Here is an 18,011-nt window from a genome sequence, read left to right on the forward strand (position 1 = left end):
ACATGGCACGCTGTAATTTTGGGTGTAATAAAAAAAACTATTACGCATTCCTGCGCCTGTCTCCCGAATCTCTTCATACCAGCGTGACATCATCTAAATGTGTTATCACTGCGCTTTCAACCATTTAAAACCACAACAAATTTCAATTGAGAATACAATATCAGATATGTTGTATTTATGAATCTATTTGATGTGTTATCACCTTCACAGACCTGCAACCTTTGCATGCTATTTTGAGCATGCACACTTTCAGTGATTACATAAGAAGTTTATAGTTGATTATACAAGGGGTGGGTCTAATCCTGAATGCTGATTGGTTAAAACCGCATTCCAGCCGGTGTCTATTCCACAAGTTACCACTGGCTAAATCTATGAAGTTAAAATGCCTATTTACTCTATTCCATTTGACTGCGCAATCCACTGTCTCATCAGCCCAGCCAGGTAATTTATAAACTTGATCTCCACTCTAAAAAGCATCTAGACATTATCTCACATTTCTTTTAGACTGACATTTAGTTTTCAACAGCAGAGATTTCTATAAACCTTGCTGTCTGTCTCCCCGACATTTGCAACATTGTTTCAATATTTAAAAAAATCTCCAACTGTCCAATAGTAATTAATATGTCGGGACGATACAGACAGGCAGGCAGCGTTTCTCAGCCAGTCGAAATCATGAATCAGCTGGCATCATTTTTATGGATATATACAAATAAATGTAAATTGAAAAAATGTAAAACGAAACGGAGTGCAGCTAGTTTGCAGACTTTTCAGCTTCAGTTTTAAGTGATGTGTTAGCTGTGTTGTTGGCTAGCTCCTCTGAACAACAGTGTCCTGACGAGTGAGCACATTTTCTATACCAGGGGAAATCGCTCATTGTTATGGATGTATCCAAATAAATGTAATTTAGAAAAAAAGCTAAAGCAAATGCAAATACAGCTACTTTGTTGTTATTCTGGCTGCACTGTTTGACGTGACTGTAAGTTAGCCGTAGTTGGCTAGCTAGCAAGCAAGGGATAAGAACATTGCCAGCCAGTATGGCAATGTAACGTTTAGAATGAACGACTGGGTTGCGTTCATTGATACAGGACAAAAAGCCCGAACAACTGGGTCGTGTCCCTGGCAACCGGCTTGGGTAGCAACCCTAGATTTGTGTCAGAACTATATCTTGTGGAAGGATGAAATTGTATGAATAAATGTATCTAAATAACGTTAATGAAAATATGTCAATCATTATTTGAATATGTTGGTAACCCGTTGTATAAAAGTGATAATGCCATTGAAGCCGGTGTTTGGAGGATATGTTGGCACGGTTTGTCAACATATCCCGTGCCAATATATCCTCCAATCACCGGCGTCTCGAGCATTATCACTTAAATAAATACTGTTACATTAGTTTGTAAAATAGCCTTAACTTAAGGCAAGTTACTGTATGGCCAAAGTGATATTGAATTGTCAATGTAACCAAATATCAACATTTGAAGGAGATATATATTTTGTGGCGCTGACTTAGTCTGTCTTAAATTCCAGTTGGTCTACAAATAAGTTAAAGGATTAAATCAAATGAAACTTTAAAATGTACTCTAAATACAGTTTTATTCTATTTAGTCCTATTCTTTAACTTATAATTTTGGTTGAGATGGAGACAGGAATCCAACATATCCATTATGAATTTGTAGACCAACTCGAATGTAATCCAGACTAAGTCAGTGGCACAAAATATACATCTGTTTCAAATGTTGATATTTGGTTGCATTGACAACCAAACACAATTCAATATCCAGTTTGTCTACAAATGAATAATGAATAAGTTGGAATCACGTCTCCATCTCAACCCAAAATCTAAGTTAAAGAATAGGACTAAATCAAATCAAACTTTAAATGTGGTTTGATTTGATTTAGTCCTAATCTTTAACTTAGATTTTTTGTTGAGATGGAGACATGAATCCAACATATTAATTATTCACTTGAAGAGTATATTTGAAATCAACCAAAGCTTGAAACCCTAGGCCTATATGTGATGTCTATTTTTAGTTGAACCCTGGGTTGAATAGAAACAATAGCTGTTGATTTTGCAAATGTTACATAGGCCTATTAGATGATATATGATCTTTAAAGTATGGTAACATTTGATTTGCTCTGTTAAACCTACCCTTTGGAATGACTTCGATAAGAACAGTAAATCTATTTGGTTATTAAGAGATCTCTTAATAATAATTCTCACAATAGCACATTGGTTGTAGTCAGTGACAAATATCAAAGCTGTGCAGGGCTTGGTTAAAATCCTGTATGGGAAACCAAAGGGTAACTGTAGGTCAGTAGAGGTAGGAGATGCTGCCAAGTCTATAGTTTTTTTTTCTGATATTGGATATAATGTTGAAGATCTGACGTTGTTTCAAAGATATAAATTCAACATATTTTAGATAAGCTTTGTCTATGTTGAAATTTCACCTTCAAAACTTTTTTCAAATCAAATGTACACTCAGTGTACAAAACATATTTCCATGACATAGACTGACAAGGTGAATCCAGGTGAAAGCTATGATCACTTATTTATGTCACTTGTTAAATCCACTTCAATCAGTGTAGATGAAGGGGAAGAGACAGGTTAAAGAAGGATTTTTAAGCCTTGAGACAATTGAGACATGGATTGTGTATGTGTGACATTCAGAGGGTGAATGGCTTAGACAAAAGATTTGTGACTTTGAACAGAGAAAGGTAGTCGTGCAACGCTGCTGTGTTTTTCACACTCAACCGTTTCCCGTGTTTATCAAGAATGGTCCACTGCCTCCCGAGTGGCGCAGCGGTCTAAGGCACTGCATCGCAGTGCTTGAGGTGTCACTACAGACCCGGGTTCAATCCCAGGCTGTGTCACAACCGGCCGTGACCGAGAGTCCCATAGGGCAGTGCACAATTGGCCCAGCGTTGTCCGGGTTAGGGGAGGGTTTGGTCGGGCGCTCTAGCGACTCTTTGTGGCGGGTCGGGTGCCTGCAGGCTGACTTTGGTCGTCAGTTGAACGGTGTTTCCTCTGAACACATTGGTGCGGCTGACTTCCAGGTTAAGCGGGCAGGTGTTAAGGAATGCGGTTTGGTGGGTCATGTTGCGGAGGACTTATGACTCAACTTTCGCCTCTCCCGAGCCCGTTGGGGAGTTGCAGCAATGAGACAAAATCGTAACTGGATCACAATTGGATATCATGAGGAAAAAGGAGGTGAAAAAAAGAATGGTCCACCACCCAAAGGACATCCAGCCAACTTGACACAACTGTGGGAAGCATTGGCGTCAACATGGGCCAGCATCCCTGTGGAACGCTTTCGACACCTTGTAGAGTCCATGCCCTCTTTTGCCCCACTGAGGGCAAAAGAGGGTGCAACTCAATATTTGGAAGGTGTTCCTAATATTTGGTACACTGACTGTATTTTCCACATAGATTTCACGTTTCAATACATTGACAAATAACGTTGATTCAACCAGTTTGTGCATAGTGTGATGGAAGGTTGTATCAAGAAAATGTTTACTTTTGACTACAGAGGAGGATGTCGCTTCAACCATGACATGACCTCGGGGGAGAACAGCAGAATCCTGAAAGAACACGGACTGGAGGAACTGAGCAAATCTGAGCTGTGTACCCTGCTGCTTCAGAATGATGGCTTCCTCTTACCACCAGTACGTAACACTGCAGTAGGCCCCTTTGCTAAAGTATGCTCTGTCTGGTTAAGGCATTGTGTTTAGTGATCATGATCTAAATTAAGTTCATGTTCCTCCAATCTTGTGGTGTGTAGAAATATACATGGAATATCCCAGAATATTGTATGTGTGTGTACTCATACATGCATGTGTATGGGTGTGTGTGCATGCATGTGTGTTTGTGTGTATCGTTTTCTCATACAAACATTTTTCTTCTGCTAGGTGTGCCACAACTACAACAACGGCGTTGGAGAATATGGCAAATGCCAGGATGGCGAGACATGCAAGAGGCTCCACATCTGTGAGATGTATCTCAGGGGTAGCTGCAACTGTCCCAGGTGTCATGATTTCTACGAACCCCACCCATTAAAAATCCTGCAGGACAGAGGGGTGCCCAACGAGCTCATTGCCTCCCTGAAGTCTGTGTACATGAACATCGAGTGGTTGCAAAAGCAAGACCGTGCCATGCAAGGCAAGGGGCAACATCAAAGAGCTAAAGGTAATGCAACCTCTAACACAAGTAACATGTTTAACAGAGGCCCACTGAGTACTCACGGTAACGCCTACACTGTTATTAGCATGTTAACTCATAAGTTATTAAATAATATTGTGTTATACCTTAATATAGTTTTACTAAAGTGTAAAGATGGTAAAGTGAGTTTGTTTAATTTATGAGAACATAGCATTTAGTGGAACCTAATGCTACTTCCTAATATCTTGTAGGAGTTATAAGAAATAGTGTGTGATTATATATGCATTCTCATAACTGCAACCCACCTCTCACATGACCTGAGCCCACTTTGGGTCCCGACTCATGGTTTAAGAAACCCTGGTCTACAGTATAGGCTACTAAATAAAATATCCAGTGATACTGGCTTACCCAGTGATAAAGATGCATTCATGATAAAGCATGACTATATGTAGGCTACTCACCAGTGATGGCCGATTCGCTTGAGCCAATCAAAATAACTGCTGTTTTCTTAATATTGGCAGGTGTTGAGAAAACATTTGGTAGCTTCTGCAGACAGATTAGTCTTCTCTGTTCAGCAAGAGGCATTTGCTTTTCAAACTAAGTTTTTCCCGCGATTGTATTTAGACATTAATGAAAGGCCTATAGCTTGCTCTTCACTGACAACCGCAACAATATAATTAGAATACATAGAATGGTTGTGTCTATTGAAGTCAGGACTGGCAGGCATCTTGAGTGTACTCATGAGTTTACCAGTCAAATTGCCAGGGTTAGAGGTTCCAAGACCCTTCCATGGATTATATTTCTATGGCCACAACGTAACAAGCAGTTCGATATTTGGCACGCTTGCTGCCCAAATTGTGTCTCTCTGTTGTATTATTTTGAATGCTTTTATAAATGTCTGTACAGACAGGCATAGGCTAATTATATATTTTGGGAAAATATATTTACATTTATCAGAGGGTGCTGCAGAAACTCCAGCACCCCTATTTCCCGCTCCTATGCTCGCCAGACTCAGGGCGCTCCAACTCCAAGAGGTTGACCATGATACTGCTACTGCTGCCACCGCTGCCCTTAACACAAGCCAGAGGTCCAACAGACCTAGTCAAGGTAATGCCAATACTGCACGTAGCATGGTGGTCATGCAGTCATAGCATAGCCCATCATTGATGTCAAGAAACAACACGTAGGTTAATTGTGGATTTCTTGTTTAAAATAACGTTCATCGGTATTAAGATCCGATGAACGATGAACATTAAGAACAAGTTCCCAGTCACAAGCTCTCAAAATGTATAGATGTTGATTCTATTGGCATGGTAAATTAAATGTCCAGTTCTCTTTTTCAGATAAAACTGAAATATGCATGTACTTCATCAAGGGCAGTTGCAAACATGGTGGTAAGACAGCATTTTGCAAAGCATAATTTTATGAATAATCAATGCTTGGAGCGTAATAAACATAAGACTTCAATACCTAACTTTACTCATACTTCAGATAAGTGCTTTAAAGCCCACTCTACCATGCCCTACAAATGGGAGGTGAGGGAGGGACTAAACTGGACAGCTCTACAAGACAACGAGGTGATTGAGAAGGACTATTGCGACCCAGCAAAGACATACAGGTGTGCTCTACGTTTAAGAAGAATTAACTTGAATGGACAGTAACACGTAGGGCACTTGGTCCATGGTGGGCAAATGTTGCTAGTTACTAATACAATGAGTTATTAATGCCATATATGCTTCTAGTTAGTGTGATATACAGCTTCCCCTATTGTGATTGCTGATTGTTCGCTGTCTTTTATTCTCTCTTGTCTAGTCGGGGAGTCCAGCCTGTGTGTTTCGATACGATGACCTGCGGTCTGAACAAAGCCCGGCGTCTCTCCACCATCTCCTCTGTGCTACAGCCTACCTTCATCCTCACCACGGAGTGGGCCTGGTTCTGGGAGGACGAGTTTGGAAGCTGGATCCAGTACGCATCAGCAGTGAGTGACGACGAGCACTGTTGAATAGTGACGGTTGAATAGGACAGAGTTCAGTCCCTCTTTAAATGCAAATAATGCATAACCTCCATGTTTTCTGTCTTGCCCTACAGAGCGGTCGACACATGGCAGCTACCATCACCAGTGAAGACCTGGAAAAGAGGTTCCAGGAAGACAACAAGGCTGTGATAGAGTTCACCGCGGGGTCACAGACCTATGAACTCAGTTTCCCTGGTGAGCACAGATGACATGATATCCAAGATAAACCAACTGCAGCCTTAAAAACATATACACCATACATAGTATATTACGAACAGATATGCAGTGATTCTTACAGCTACTACTGTATGTGACAAATTGAGATATTTCTCAATGGAGTCACTATGGTAAAACAATGACATCTGCATGTGAAGTGAACTGTCTGTTGTTACAACAGCTCTGCTCCTTTTCAGACATGATTCAAACAAACAAGCAGTACACCACCAAGAAGGTTGTGAGAAGACGGCCTGTGTTTGTCTCTTCGGCTGATGCACAAACTATCAAAACCAGGTAAGATAAAGCTGTGAATGTTTTTTGTATGGATCAATTTGCTCTTGAAATGACTCTCCTGGGGATTGTTCACTCACTTCACCACTAGGCTCCTCATGTGTTCTCTTGCCTTGAAAGTTGTCTATAGAAGAGTTGACCGGGTGCACGTTTTGATTTTTGCCGTAGCACTATAGCCTCGTACGAACCATCCTGATGACGCAAGCTTACATTATTTTGCTCAACACGGATACAGTCTGGCAACGACCAGATTCAAACCATTTGAGCACATCCCTCTCCCTCCACCGTACAGCCGGACCAATCAGCGTCCTCTGATAATCTGTGGGGGTGGTTTAGTTGATGATGACAATGTGAAGCGCCTGGAGGTTTGTGTTGATGCTGCTATAGCAGCAGTTATATACGAACTGGAGGGAATAGCTTAACTGAAAGAACAGCAAAAAACTGCATTGATGGCTTTTCTTGGGGGAGAAGATGTTTTATCGCTCTTCTCCCGACTGGATTCGGCAAGAGCTTGATTTACCAGCTAGCTCCACTGGTAGGCTGGACAATAGAATAAGTCAATATTCACCCAAGACTGAAAAACAGCCAAAGGAACTTTGGCTGAGCTGGAACACCAGCGCGAGGCCATAGCAAATTAATTCAAACAAACCTTCGCTGAGCCTCTTCTGACTGAAGTTGTCATGCGCTGATCTGTTTCGTGTGTCCTTGTGATTGTCTCCACGCCCCTTCAGGTGTCGCCCATCTTCCCCATCATCCCCTGTGTATTTATACTTGTGTTCTGTGTTTGTCCGTTGCCAGTTTGTCTTGTTTGTCAAGCCAACCAGCGTTTTTGTGTCAGCTCCTGCTTTTCCCCAGTCTCTCTTTTCCCATCCTCCTGGTTTTTGACCATTGCCTGCCCTGACCCTGTACCCGCCCGTATGACCACTCTGCCTGCCCCTGACCCTGCCTGCCGTCCTGTACCTTTGCCCCACCTCTGGATTACCGACCTCTGCCTGACCTGACCCTGAGCCTGCCTGCACGTCCTGTACCTTTGCCCCACCTCTGGATTACCAACCTCTGCCTGACCTGACCTTGAGCCTGCCTGCACGTCCTGTACCTTTGCCCCACCTCTGGATTACCAACCTCTGCCTGACCTGACCTTGAGCCTGCCTGCACGTCCTGTACCTTTGCCCCTGTTGCTGTAATAAACATTGTTACTTCGACACGGTCTGCATCTGGGTCTTACCTTGATCCTTGATAGAAGTGATACCTAGAATTCCATTTCCCCTAAATGGCACCAAAAGAAGTATTCCTTTTTATTTTATAAATATTATTTTATAAATAACAACTCAGTGGTGTCAAGAGTGCTTACATCTGCGTAATGAGGAAGTATAGAAAAATTGCAACTTCTGACTTTTTCTGGACTAGCGATCAATGATAGCAGAGCTCGCTGCCCCGACTTGCATCATACAAAAGAGGAGATTCTCCTGATTAAAAATGGTGTCCAACGCGAAAAAAATGTAAACGTACACATTGTGAGATATTTGGCAAAATAGACAGACATGTCCTTGTAGAATTTCCCCATAGCGAAACAATGGAGCAGCAGCCTCAACAGTAATGTGTAATTTCTGACATTTTAAAGACTAGCGTTTGATGACAGCAGAGCTCGCTGCCCAGCCTTACATCATTACAAAGAGGAGATTATAGTGATTTATTATGGTGTGAAAATATATACATTTTGTAGATATTTGGTGAAATAGACAGACATACCCCTATTTCCCCTATAGGAAACAATGGGAAGTATTAACTTCCAGAAATTGATCACAGCATAATACTCTACCCAAACTTATGTACATCATTAGAAAGAATAGATTATCTTGATTAAAATGCTGAAGAACTTCAAAACATCAGAATACATAAATATATTGATATTTGGTGAAATAGACAGATTTCCCCAAAACAATGGCAGTCTAAAAATTCTAAGAGCAGTCTTTTATTTAACCAGGTTACTATTTATCTGCAACCATTTGTCTTTTTGTTTTACATTTTGTGGTTGAACTAGGCCTCTGTGCTAGACAACCAAATGTCTCTTTGCATTTACCTTTAGGAATATTTATTGTTCTTCTACATTTCAGAAAAAGGGCTCCGAGCAATCACTCAAATTTCCGAGCTTTACCAGGACACTGGGATAAGGCACAAACTCCTGAAACAGGATACAAGGTATTATATACAGTACATGCAAGGATGCAAGGAACCTGCTATTTTAGACCAATGGAGATGACTGTTTGTTTTGTTCCTGGGCAAATAGCTGCTCCAATCTGTCCCTACATGGTAGGCTAATGGTGTATTATGACTTTCTCTGTCTCCCATCATGTCCCTATCAGAGAGTCGACCTTCCGTGCTCGTCAGTGGAGTTTAAGGAGATTCAAGGGCTTTTTCAGAACACCATGAGAGGCTTCAGCATCCACCAAATCGAGAGGATTCAGAACAAAGCCCTTTGGGAAGTCTTTCAGTGGTATGTTCCCTAAGACTACATACACCTTCAATTGACAATCACCTATTGATTGGTCTAGAATAGATGTTTTATTTTTTATTTATTTTTACCTTTATTTAACTAGGTAAGCCAGTTAAGAACAAATTCTTATTTACAATGACGGCCTACCCCAGCCAAACCCGGATGACGCTGGGCCAATTGTGCGCAGCCCTATGGGACTCCCAATCACAGCTGAATGTGATACAGCCTGATGCTCACTTCCTGACTGCACCCACAATAATTGCACATTATACAATATTTCTCTCTCTTGACTAACTTTCTGTCACAAATATAATCTAAAAAAAAAAAATATTTTCAATACATTGCACACTGTCTACAGTGCTTCTAGAGGACATACATCTCTTTGCCTTGTAATCAGTGTATTTGTATTATTCTGATTGCAAGGCAGAGATTTATGTGTATTATTCTGATTGCAAGGCAAAGGGATCTCATGAAGAAGAACAACAGAGGGAGGAATGTGACGGAGAAACAGCTTTTCCATGGCACAGACTCCAAATACCTGGATGCCATCTGCCTTAACAACTTTGACTGGCGGATCTGTGGACTAAACGGAACATCCTTCGGGAAAGGTGAGCTGTCTCATGTGCTTGTGCTATTACATTTCATTCTAATTATTGACATAAATCGAGATGATATATCGTTGATATAATATATTTTCCTGTGATTAATGATTACTGCTTACCCCTTCATCCCCTAACATCCAATTTCAGGGAGTTACTTTGCCAGGGATGCCAAATACTCCAACAGCTACACTGGCAAATTAAATACGAGGTCGATGTTTGTCTGTCGTGTGTTGGCGGGAGATTACATCAAAGGGCACTCGAGCTACCTCCGGCCCCCCTCGAAGGACGGAGGGGACACCATCTTCTACGACAGCTGTGTGGATGACGTCAGCAACCCCTCCATCTTTGTGGTGTTTGAGAAGCACCAAGTGTACCCAGAGTACCTCATCCATTATGGTGAGGACGACACATGGTCACAAGTCTACCAGCAATACTCCCGTCCAGCTCCTGTACCTGCTCCAGCACCAGCATACAGACCAGCGGCTGCCACAGCGCCTAGACCAGCACCAGCATACAGACCAGCGGCTTCCACAGCGCCTAGACCAGCACCAGCATATAGACCAGCGGCTGCCACAGCGCCTAGACCTGCACCAACATACTCACCATTACCAACCCCTCCACCTAAACCTGACAACTCCTGTGTCATTAGTTGAGGCTGACTGCGAGGGGTGAATTGTGAACCTTTTGATATTAAACTGAGGCAAAAACATATGCTTTTGTGAATTACAGAAATGGATTTAGCACTCTTAAATGTGTTTGACAAATTACAGATAATCTTGGGATGCACCTTACTATGATTACTAGATGTGCTATTATCTGTTTTCTACAATGCAAACATTTTTGTAGTGCTACTGACTTTATATAATGGCAAATTGTGCCCCTCACAACATGAAAAGTTGTGTACATTATACGCTTTATACCTTTGCAGTACTTTTACAGTATCTGCTGATGTGCATCAGTTCAATGGTTGTACAATTATGGGTTTCATTCATTTTATTAATATAATCCATCTGTTTTCTTTGCATTGATGGGTTCTGACTTCTAAACTTGAAAATATGAAATATCCTTATTCATGTCACTGAGGGAGGGAGGGAAATGCAGAATGTTTACATTCTGTCAGACATGGTTAGACATCAGGTATCCTATGGAAAGGAGAAAGGCCACAGTCTGGTACAAGTCAACAAGACAGCCGTGAGTTGGGGAGAAGTGAGGAATTTGGGCTGAGGTCAGGTCAGATGAAGTGAGGAAAGAACAGGAATGACTAATGTCCTGTCTAGCAACAGAGATCTATTGGCTGTCCAGATGTGTAAGGATGAGACTCAGCATAGGAGGAAGGTTTAAATACCAGTGCTTGTGTAAATATGTCTTTGTCTATCAGTTGTTTGACCCATTGGGTGAATAAACTTGATTTGAGCTTTACTAGTCTGAGTTTTTACTCCATTTATTTAGAATCTAACAGTTGGCGCTGCGAGCAGGGTTCACCACGATTTACAGTCAAACTAGAGAGTCCGAATCAGTGAAACGGGAGTTGGCACCAGAAACAAGGTAGGCACAATTCCTACACCTGTTGCCACCAATTCTGACATCTTGGGGAGATGAGAATCGTAGGCTGAACAATTATAGGATACGGACCCAGAAAACCTGAGTTTATTCAGTCGGCCCATTGTGTAACAACCGGTCGTAAATATATGGTGTAGGGTAGGTTCCATAAGGATAGGTCCCTAGTGGGGGTATTCCCCTGTGAGATCTGTAAGAGGGACGAAAGTCCCAGCCGCAGTGGCAGTGAGGCATTAGAGTGTATGTACAGTTGAAGTCGGAAGTTTACATACACTTAGGTTGGAGTCATTAAAACTCGTTTTTCAACCACTCCACAAATTTCTTGTTAACAAACTATAATTTTGGCAGGTCGGGATTCTCTTTATTTTTACTATTTTCTACATTGTGGAATAATAGTGAAGACATCAAAACTATGAAATAACACATGGAATCATGTAGTAACCCAAAAAGTGTTAAACAAATCAAAATATATTTTATATTTGAGAATCTTTAAAGTAGCCACCATTTGCCTTGATGATAGCTTTGCACACTTTACATAATGGCAAATTGTGCCCCTCACAACATGAAGCAGTTGTGTACATTATAAGCTTTATACATTTATAGTACAGTACAGTACTTTTACAGTATCTGTTTGTACGATTAGGGGTTTCGTTCATTTTATGAATATAATCCAGCTGTTTTCTTTGCATTAATCACAATTTTGTAAATATTTTGAGAAGTATAATTTTGCTGATTGAAGTAGCACTTTATTCATTCTTATGAACACACCAGAATGTAAGTGTAAAGTTATGCACCAATAATGAAATTAAACCAAGTGATTGTAATTGTAATGATGGGTCGGCTGACAACGTCACATAAAAAAATGTGCGCACATTGATGTGGCCGGAAGCCGTACTTTGTTATGATTCTGAGCGGTCAGATAGCTGGTAACAATGACAAGAAGCTGCCGTATGGTAGGGTGACCATATTTTAGTTTTCAAAAAAGCGGACATGTCCGGGAAAAAGAGGACGTATGGTCACCCTAGTGTTGTGGAATGCAAAAACTCCCTCCGCAGCAGTAACAGCATCTTCTGTTTTACCTGCTCTCACAAAATAGTCAGTTAAATTTACCTGACGAACTCTCTCCTTTAGCTGCAATTTTGTGTTTTGCGGAGCTTATGTGGGCTTCTAGGTCGCTAGCACCTTTATTTGACACTGACACGTACGTGCCAGCTTTGCAGGTCATGCATTCTGCTTCACACGGATCCCGACCAAGACGAAAACACGGGAATTTTCTCTGTAAAACGTCTGTGAATCTACATTTGCGTTTGGGCATTTTTACGCTGTTCTGGAGCCATGTGCCACTGTTGACAAGAAAGCTGTTGCTCTGTCTCTTGGCTGTTGCCATGGTGAGGGTAATGATTGAGATGCAGTTTGACCAATGTTTGCGTAGGCCTACATGACCCACCAATGGTGGCGTGTGAGAAGGCGGGACCTAAAGAGAAAGGTCAAAGCAATGCAAAAAAAAAAAAAACGCACACAATGAAAGGCGACTGTAGAAAGCAAAAGCCGAATCCCGGACATTTTGGCCGATTTAGAAATCCCGGCCGGACGCATTTTTTAGGTCCAAAAAGAGGACATGTCCGGGAAAAAGAGGACGTATGGTCACCCTACCGTATGGGGAATTGTAGGTGGCTCGTTTCAGCTAGTTTTATCTTGTGCTTGATACCATGTCTTGAGGTATTTTGACTGATTTCATGTCAATGCTAATATGGCAAAAATAGATCACTAGCTAGCTTATCAACAACTGTCATTATGTATTTGAGAGACAACAAGTGCTCATTGTGCAAATGTATTTAAGTTTTCAATAAACATTTGGAGACATAATAGAGTTAACATGTTGACAACAATCTAAGATAACCCCATCTGTTTTGCCCCATAGTTGCGCACAAGTCAGTTTTGTTGCTAAACAACCAAGCCGTCTATGAGTACTGCTCCTTCTGAGGAGTACCAATATGGCGGACGGAGGCTTCAAAACCTCTCATTGGGCAATACGAATAAAACGTAATCTAGGGTTTATATACATTTTTGGTTAAAAAAAAACAACAACCAAGTGACCGGGTCCAAAGATCTGACCGGGTCCGTTCGAATCCGGGTCTAATTGTCCTCGTTCGGATCTGGGACCAGCGTTTTGGACCTGTGAAGTAGGGCGTCAATTGGGCATGGCAGTGAACATACCCTACCTAGCTCAACACCAACAATTTAAAATTGGCAACTAAAATCATTCCAATCCCATGCAGTTTAGCGGTTTTAGAGGGCTGGCTTTAGGAACATGAGGACTATAGACAGAGAGAACATCGACGCAGTTCTCCAGAGAACAGTGCAGATCTGAAAGATGGCTAGGTAACTGTTTGACTTGACGTGTAACTAAACTAGAGTGTTTGACCCCTTTGCTGAGCTAGTGCGTAGTAGCTAATTGCAGTATGACATGTTTGTAGAATGTTAAGTCCCCTATCGACTGAAGTGAATGAAGTTACTGCAGCCAAGGTGATAATGGCTGGAGTACATTTAGGTTGTTTTTGCTGTTCTCCTAAATGCATTTGAGAGCTTTTGAATTGTGTAGAAATGCAGTAAATGAGCTGCCATACCCTAGGTTTAGATGAAATGACGCCCCTGCCATGAAGACCTCAACCCCAGGGAGCTTCATCCTCATTCTCCATTGAAGAAATTACAGCTTGATCAGGTTTGTCACTAGGGGGTACCATCCAACCAACTATGTGGCTTTCATACTGTACTGCTCTGAAGGAGGGCCCCATCAATAGTTCTATATCTTGTCCCATAATAAGTCTTATCTTGCTGCGAAAGGTTGCCTCCATGCTGATTTAAAATAGTTGCCTACACAGCTGTCTAGAACTATGTGGACAAGCTTTTACATGACAAAAGTCACATTTTTGTTAACTGTCGCTGTCAACTACTTTATAGTCCTGACATGGAATTTTACAGGCAAATGACAGTCAATGCTGTTTTAAAATGCTGTATGTGGTGACCTCAACAAAGCCCAACAATAAGATAAGATAGAAATCAGTAGAAATGAATGGCACTTAGCCCAAAGGCCGGCAGATGGCGATATAATGGACTCAGTTTCGTTAGTTTCGTTTTTACCTCAATTTTGCCAGAAATGGAAAATGAAAGTGATGCTGCTGTAGACGCGTCAAGTCGCGTCTTTTCCACATAATTTTTTTCCCAGGGCTGTGGATAGTCAATGAGATCGATAAAGTAAGTGGAATCTTTGCTTAAAATAAATACATATTATGCTATATGCAGTGTTTTGGATTCACAAACATTTCTCAATGTTGAGTAAACGCAGCTATGTAAAAATGTATGATGACGATCCAGTTATTAATTTGTATTTCACTCACAAGGAGGTGGACCCCTTGGACTTCTTAACTCAACAACGGTAGTCCAGCAATAGATAAGCTAAAACGATAGCCATGATGGCAGGAAGAAGTTTCTCAATGTTCATCGGTAGTTGGAGTCTACCTATCCGTAGTAGGTTACAAGGTACGGGCTTGGACTGAATGCATATGGTGGAAAGTAGATACTGAAACAAGACAATGGGCTGGTTATTTTTCCCTGATCGCGGGACCTGTTTTACACGTTTACCTATAACTGAACCCTACTGAGCCGCTATAGGGCTTTGAGTAAACCCTCTTCCCGATCACATGACCAGAAAGAAATTCTGACCATAATCAGGAGTAGCATCATTGCAATTTACACCACACACTTTGCATTGATCAATATGGAAACAAGCACAGGAGGCTGCTGAGTGAATGGAATGGCATCAAACACATGGAAACCATATATTTACCATATATTTTATGTGTTTGATACCATTCCACTGATTCTGCTCCAGCAGTTACCATGAGCCGGTCCACCCCAAATTAAGGTGCCAACAACCTCCTGTGAGACATAATACATTATTATTACTTAACTGTCTGGATAGAATTGAGGCATGCAGCTATGTTCTGATCATATTGATGCCCATAGGCCTAAGAGGTCTGCAGAACTATGGCCTGTCGTGCTGTGTGAACGCTCTGCTGCAGTCCTTCTCTGCCACCTGGGAACTGGTAGATCTGCTAGAAGGGTAAGCCAGGTGGCAGGTTACAATACTTCGCTATTAAGAATCAACATGTAACAAAGACATTAGTTAGCTTACTGGTCGTTATCATGCTGCTTGTGGGAAAGCATTGAGTGCTGGGAATGTTATGTTCTTAGGTGGAACCCAGTTGACAAGGAGAGTGTCCCTCTGTATCTGAGGAAAGTGCTACTAGCCATGCAGAGTGACCAATCCCAGCCTGATCCTCATAAAGACTTCCTGCACTGCCTGGACAGAAATTACATCCGCAGTATGAGTAGTCTATGTGTCATTACATGGAGAAAAAAGCAACGACAATTATGAATTACAAAGAATCTCATTTTTCTGTCTACAACTTTAACATTGACAAGAATGTGTTTCTCAGACCATGTTCAGCAGGATGCAGATGAGGTATTCCTCTCCATTCTAAACCTTATCCAACAACAGATGAGTGACAAGGCCTTGGTATGTACTACTTAAATTGACATAGTATTAGATCAACTAAAAAATAACAACAGGGACACCCAACAAAAAGCATGTTGGAGATGATATGATAGGACGCTTCTCTGTCTGTGTTCTCCATCCCCAGGCTCAGGAGATTCAGTCTCTGTACAATGTTACCGTGGAGACATACCTTCAGTGTCTAGAATGTACATACATCGAAAATGGGACCAGCTTTCTACTCAGCCTCCCCATGCACATAAGGGAGAGCCACAACTCCCTGGTGAGGGTTCCCTCAAACTTGGCTCGAGTTTTCTCTTATATTGGGATTCTATTCAAAGTACTTAGCACTGAATGTTACATTGCTCTATTCGATAGCTGTCGAAGGGAGGATGAGGTTTGTTTAAAATGAAAATTGAGTCTCTGTGTCTTTCCTATTCTGTGGTCTTCCAGGAGGACTGCATACGGTTCTTCTTCGAGCTTCAGGAGCTACGGGATGGAGATAAGTGCTACTGTGAAAGGTGTGGAGAGAAGAAGCCATCCAAACAGGTCAGCTCTTTATAACTGAAGGAATGTTCCATTGTAAAGACTGTTGTGATTTGCCTGTTCACTGAATTACTCCATTTTGTTCTTTCTTATGTAGGGCTTCAAACTCATCTCCCTGCCCCCTGTCTTGTGTCTTCACCTGAAGAGATTCCGTAATTCCCATGGTTACACCAGGAAACTACACTGCCAAGTCACCTTCCCAGAAACCCTGAACATTTCTGAGATCTTGACGGCAGAGGCACTGTCAGAAAGTTATGTACAGGTAGATAGGCATATGTTTACCATTTATGTTTGAGGTATGCTAATATACAACATTATGCACATAAAACAATTACACATGGGCCTACATAAACACAGTTACATTTTATCACAACATCATTGGAGGGAAATAGTGCAGCTGTACTGACGGACATCAAATTGTATTTGTTCATCCTTTCAGAGTGACAGCCAGTACAGTTTGTGTGCTGTCATTGTGCACTCCGGCGATGCCATGTTTGGACACTACACAGCATACGTTCGTCACAAGGACCAGAGCTGGTACTACGCTAATGATAGTTATGTACGACAGGTAAGAGAAAATGAGTGGAAGAATGTTTACACCACTCAGCAAGTTTGTGTTATGCATATACCTTTCTTTTGTATCATTAAATGTAACATAACATTTGCACAAACACAGGTTAGCTGGAAGGAAGTACAGAACACCTATGGAGGAAGTCTAAGGTAAGGTTTTAACACAAAATGACTTCTCTTTAGAATGGCGACAACTCAGTATTATCCTCAATCAATTCTGTGGGGGAAATGGCATCAGTTGACAGGTGTCTTATCCTTTGTTAACAGAGAAGAAACAGCATATATGCTGCTCTACAGACGAACCCCAGAGGGAAAGCAACAGGAGTGGTCCACAGGGGACGGAGCTAAAGGGATAAAGAGTGGAGACTGGAGACCGTAGGAATCAAGGACCAAACACAAAGTGCACAACTACCTATTGGAGGGGTTGTTGTCTTCATGTAGCATTGGGGATGTCATTTATGTTAATGATTTTCACTTTAAAATTAGGGGTCATTGTTTATGTGCAATTACATGGATTTGTTTAAGTATATTTGGTGGGGTGTGTATATGTTTGGAGGTTTTGTTTATGCTGGATACGTTGGACATTCATAGGGCATTACTGAGCTTAGCCAATAGGTGGAGGCAAAGACCCGTCACCCTGTCATTAGTACAGTCATCTTGTAAGCTTCAGAGACCACACGTTCTGAAACCGTTCTGAAACCACTATAAGACGGGTGGTTTGAAGAGAGTGCTGAGTTGAGGTATTCATTGGTGATAATATTTGCCTGACATGGAAAACATGTGACTCACCTTGTTTCAGAACAGTTGGTTTAATCAGTCGTTACCGGTACTCTGTTCTGTTTCGATATCACTACCGATATAATGCTGTCAACAGAGAAATAAACGGTACTTTTCCCAGCTAGCAACTGAAAATGTATTGCGTCTTTTTCCAGTTACTGATATGAGCCCTGCAAGACCTGAAACACCCAGCGTGTGTGCCACAGGCTCTCTCAATAATCATTCTTAAATGT

General features: G+C 41.6%; 2 protein-coding genes across 4 annotated transcripts in view; both read left to right on the top strand.

Moving 5' to 3' along the window:
- The window catches only part of prp12 (Poly polymerase 12), a 33,434-nt gene extending 22,242 nt beyond the window's left edge, over positions 1–11,192 (top strand). The window contains exons 2-13 of one of the 3 annotated variants that reach the window (XM_014153330.3): positions 3,528–3,663; positions 3,907–4,183; positions 5,126–5,263; positions 5,500–5,550; positions 5,648–5,774; positions 5,969–6,134; positions 6,245–6,365; positions 6,584–6,680; positions 8,792–8,876; positions 9,041–9,171; positions 9,628–9,779; positions 9,921–11,192. In XM_014153330.3, coding sequence (XP_014008805.1) covers positions 3,528–3,663; positions 3,907–4,183; positions 5,126–5,263; positions 5,500–5,550; positions 5,648–5,774; positions 5,969–6,134; positions 6,245–6,365; positions 6,584–6,680; positions 8,792–8,876; positions 9,041–9,171; positions 9,628–9,779; positions 9,921–10,426 — 1,987 coding nt within the window. In that variant the 3' untranslated portion in view covers positions 10,427–11,192. 3 annotated transcript variants of the gene reach the window in all.
- A 3,279-nt stretch (positions 11,193–14,471) lies between these two features.
- LOC106576261 (ubl carboxyl-terminal hydrolase 18) lies at positions 14,472–17,747 on the top strand. Its single transcript, XM_014153341.3, has 11 exons — positions 14,472–14,585; positions 14,732–14,870; positions 15,357–15,453; positions 15,585–15,715; positions 15,830–15,909; positions 16,034–16,168; positions 16,339–16,434; positions 16,529–16,693; positions 16,871–16,999; positions 17,108–17,151; positions 17,269–17,747. Exons 2-11 carry the CDS (start codon positions 14,801–14,803, stop codon positions 17,378–17,380), a joined length of 1,059 nt encoding a protein of 352 aa, XP_014008816.1. The 5' UTR covers positions 14,472–14,585; positions 14,732–14,800; the 3' UTR covers positions 17,381–17,747.
- The last annotated feature ends 264 nt before the right edge of the window (positions 17,748–18,011 follow it).

The sequence above is a fragment of the Salmo salar genome, chromosome 17 (genome assembly GCF_965601325.2).
Source record: "Salmo salar chromosome 17, fSalSal1, whole genome shotgun sequence".
NCBI classification, from domain to species: Eukaryota; Metazoa; Chordata; class Actinopteri; order Salmoniformes; family Salmonidae; genus Salmo; species Salmo salar.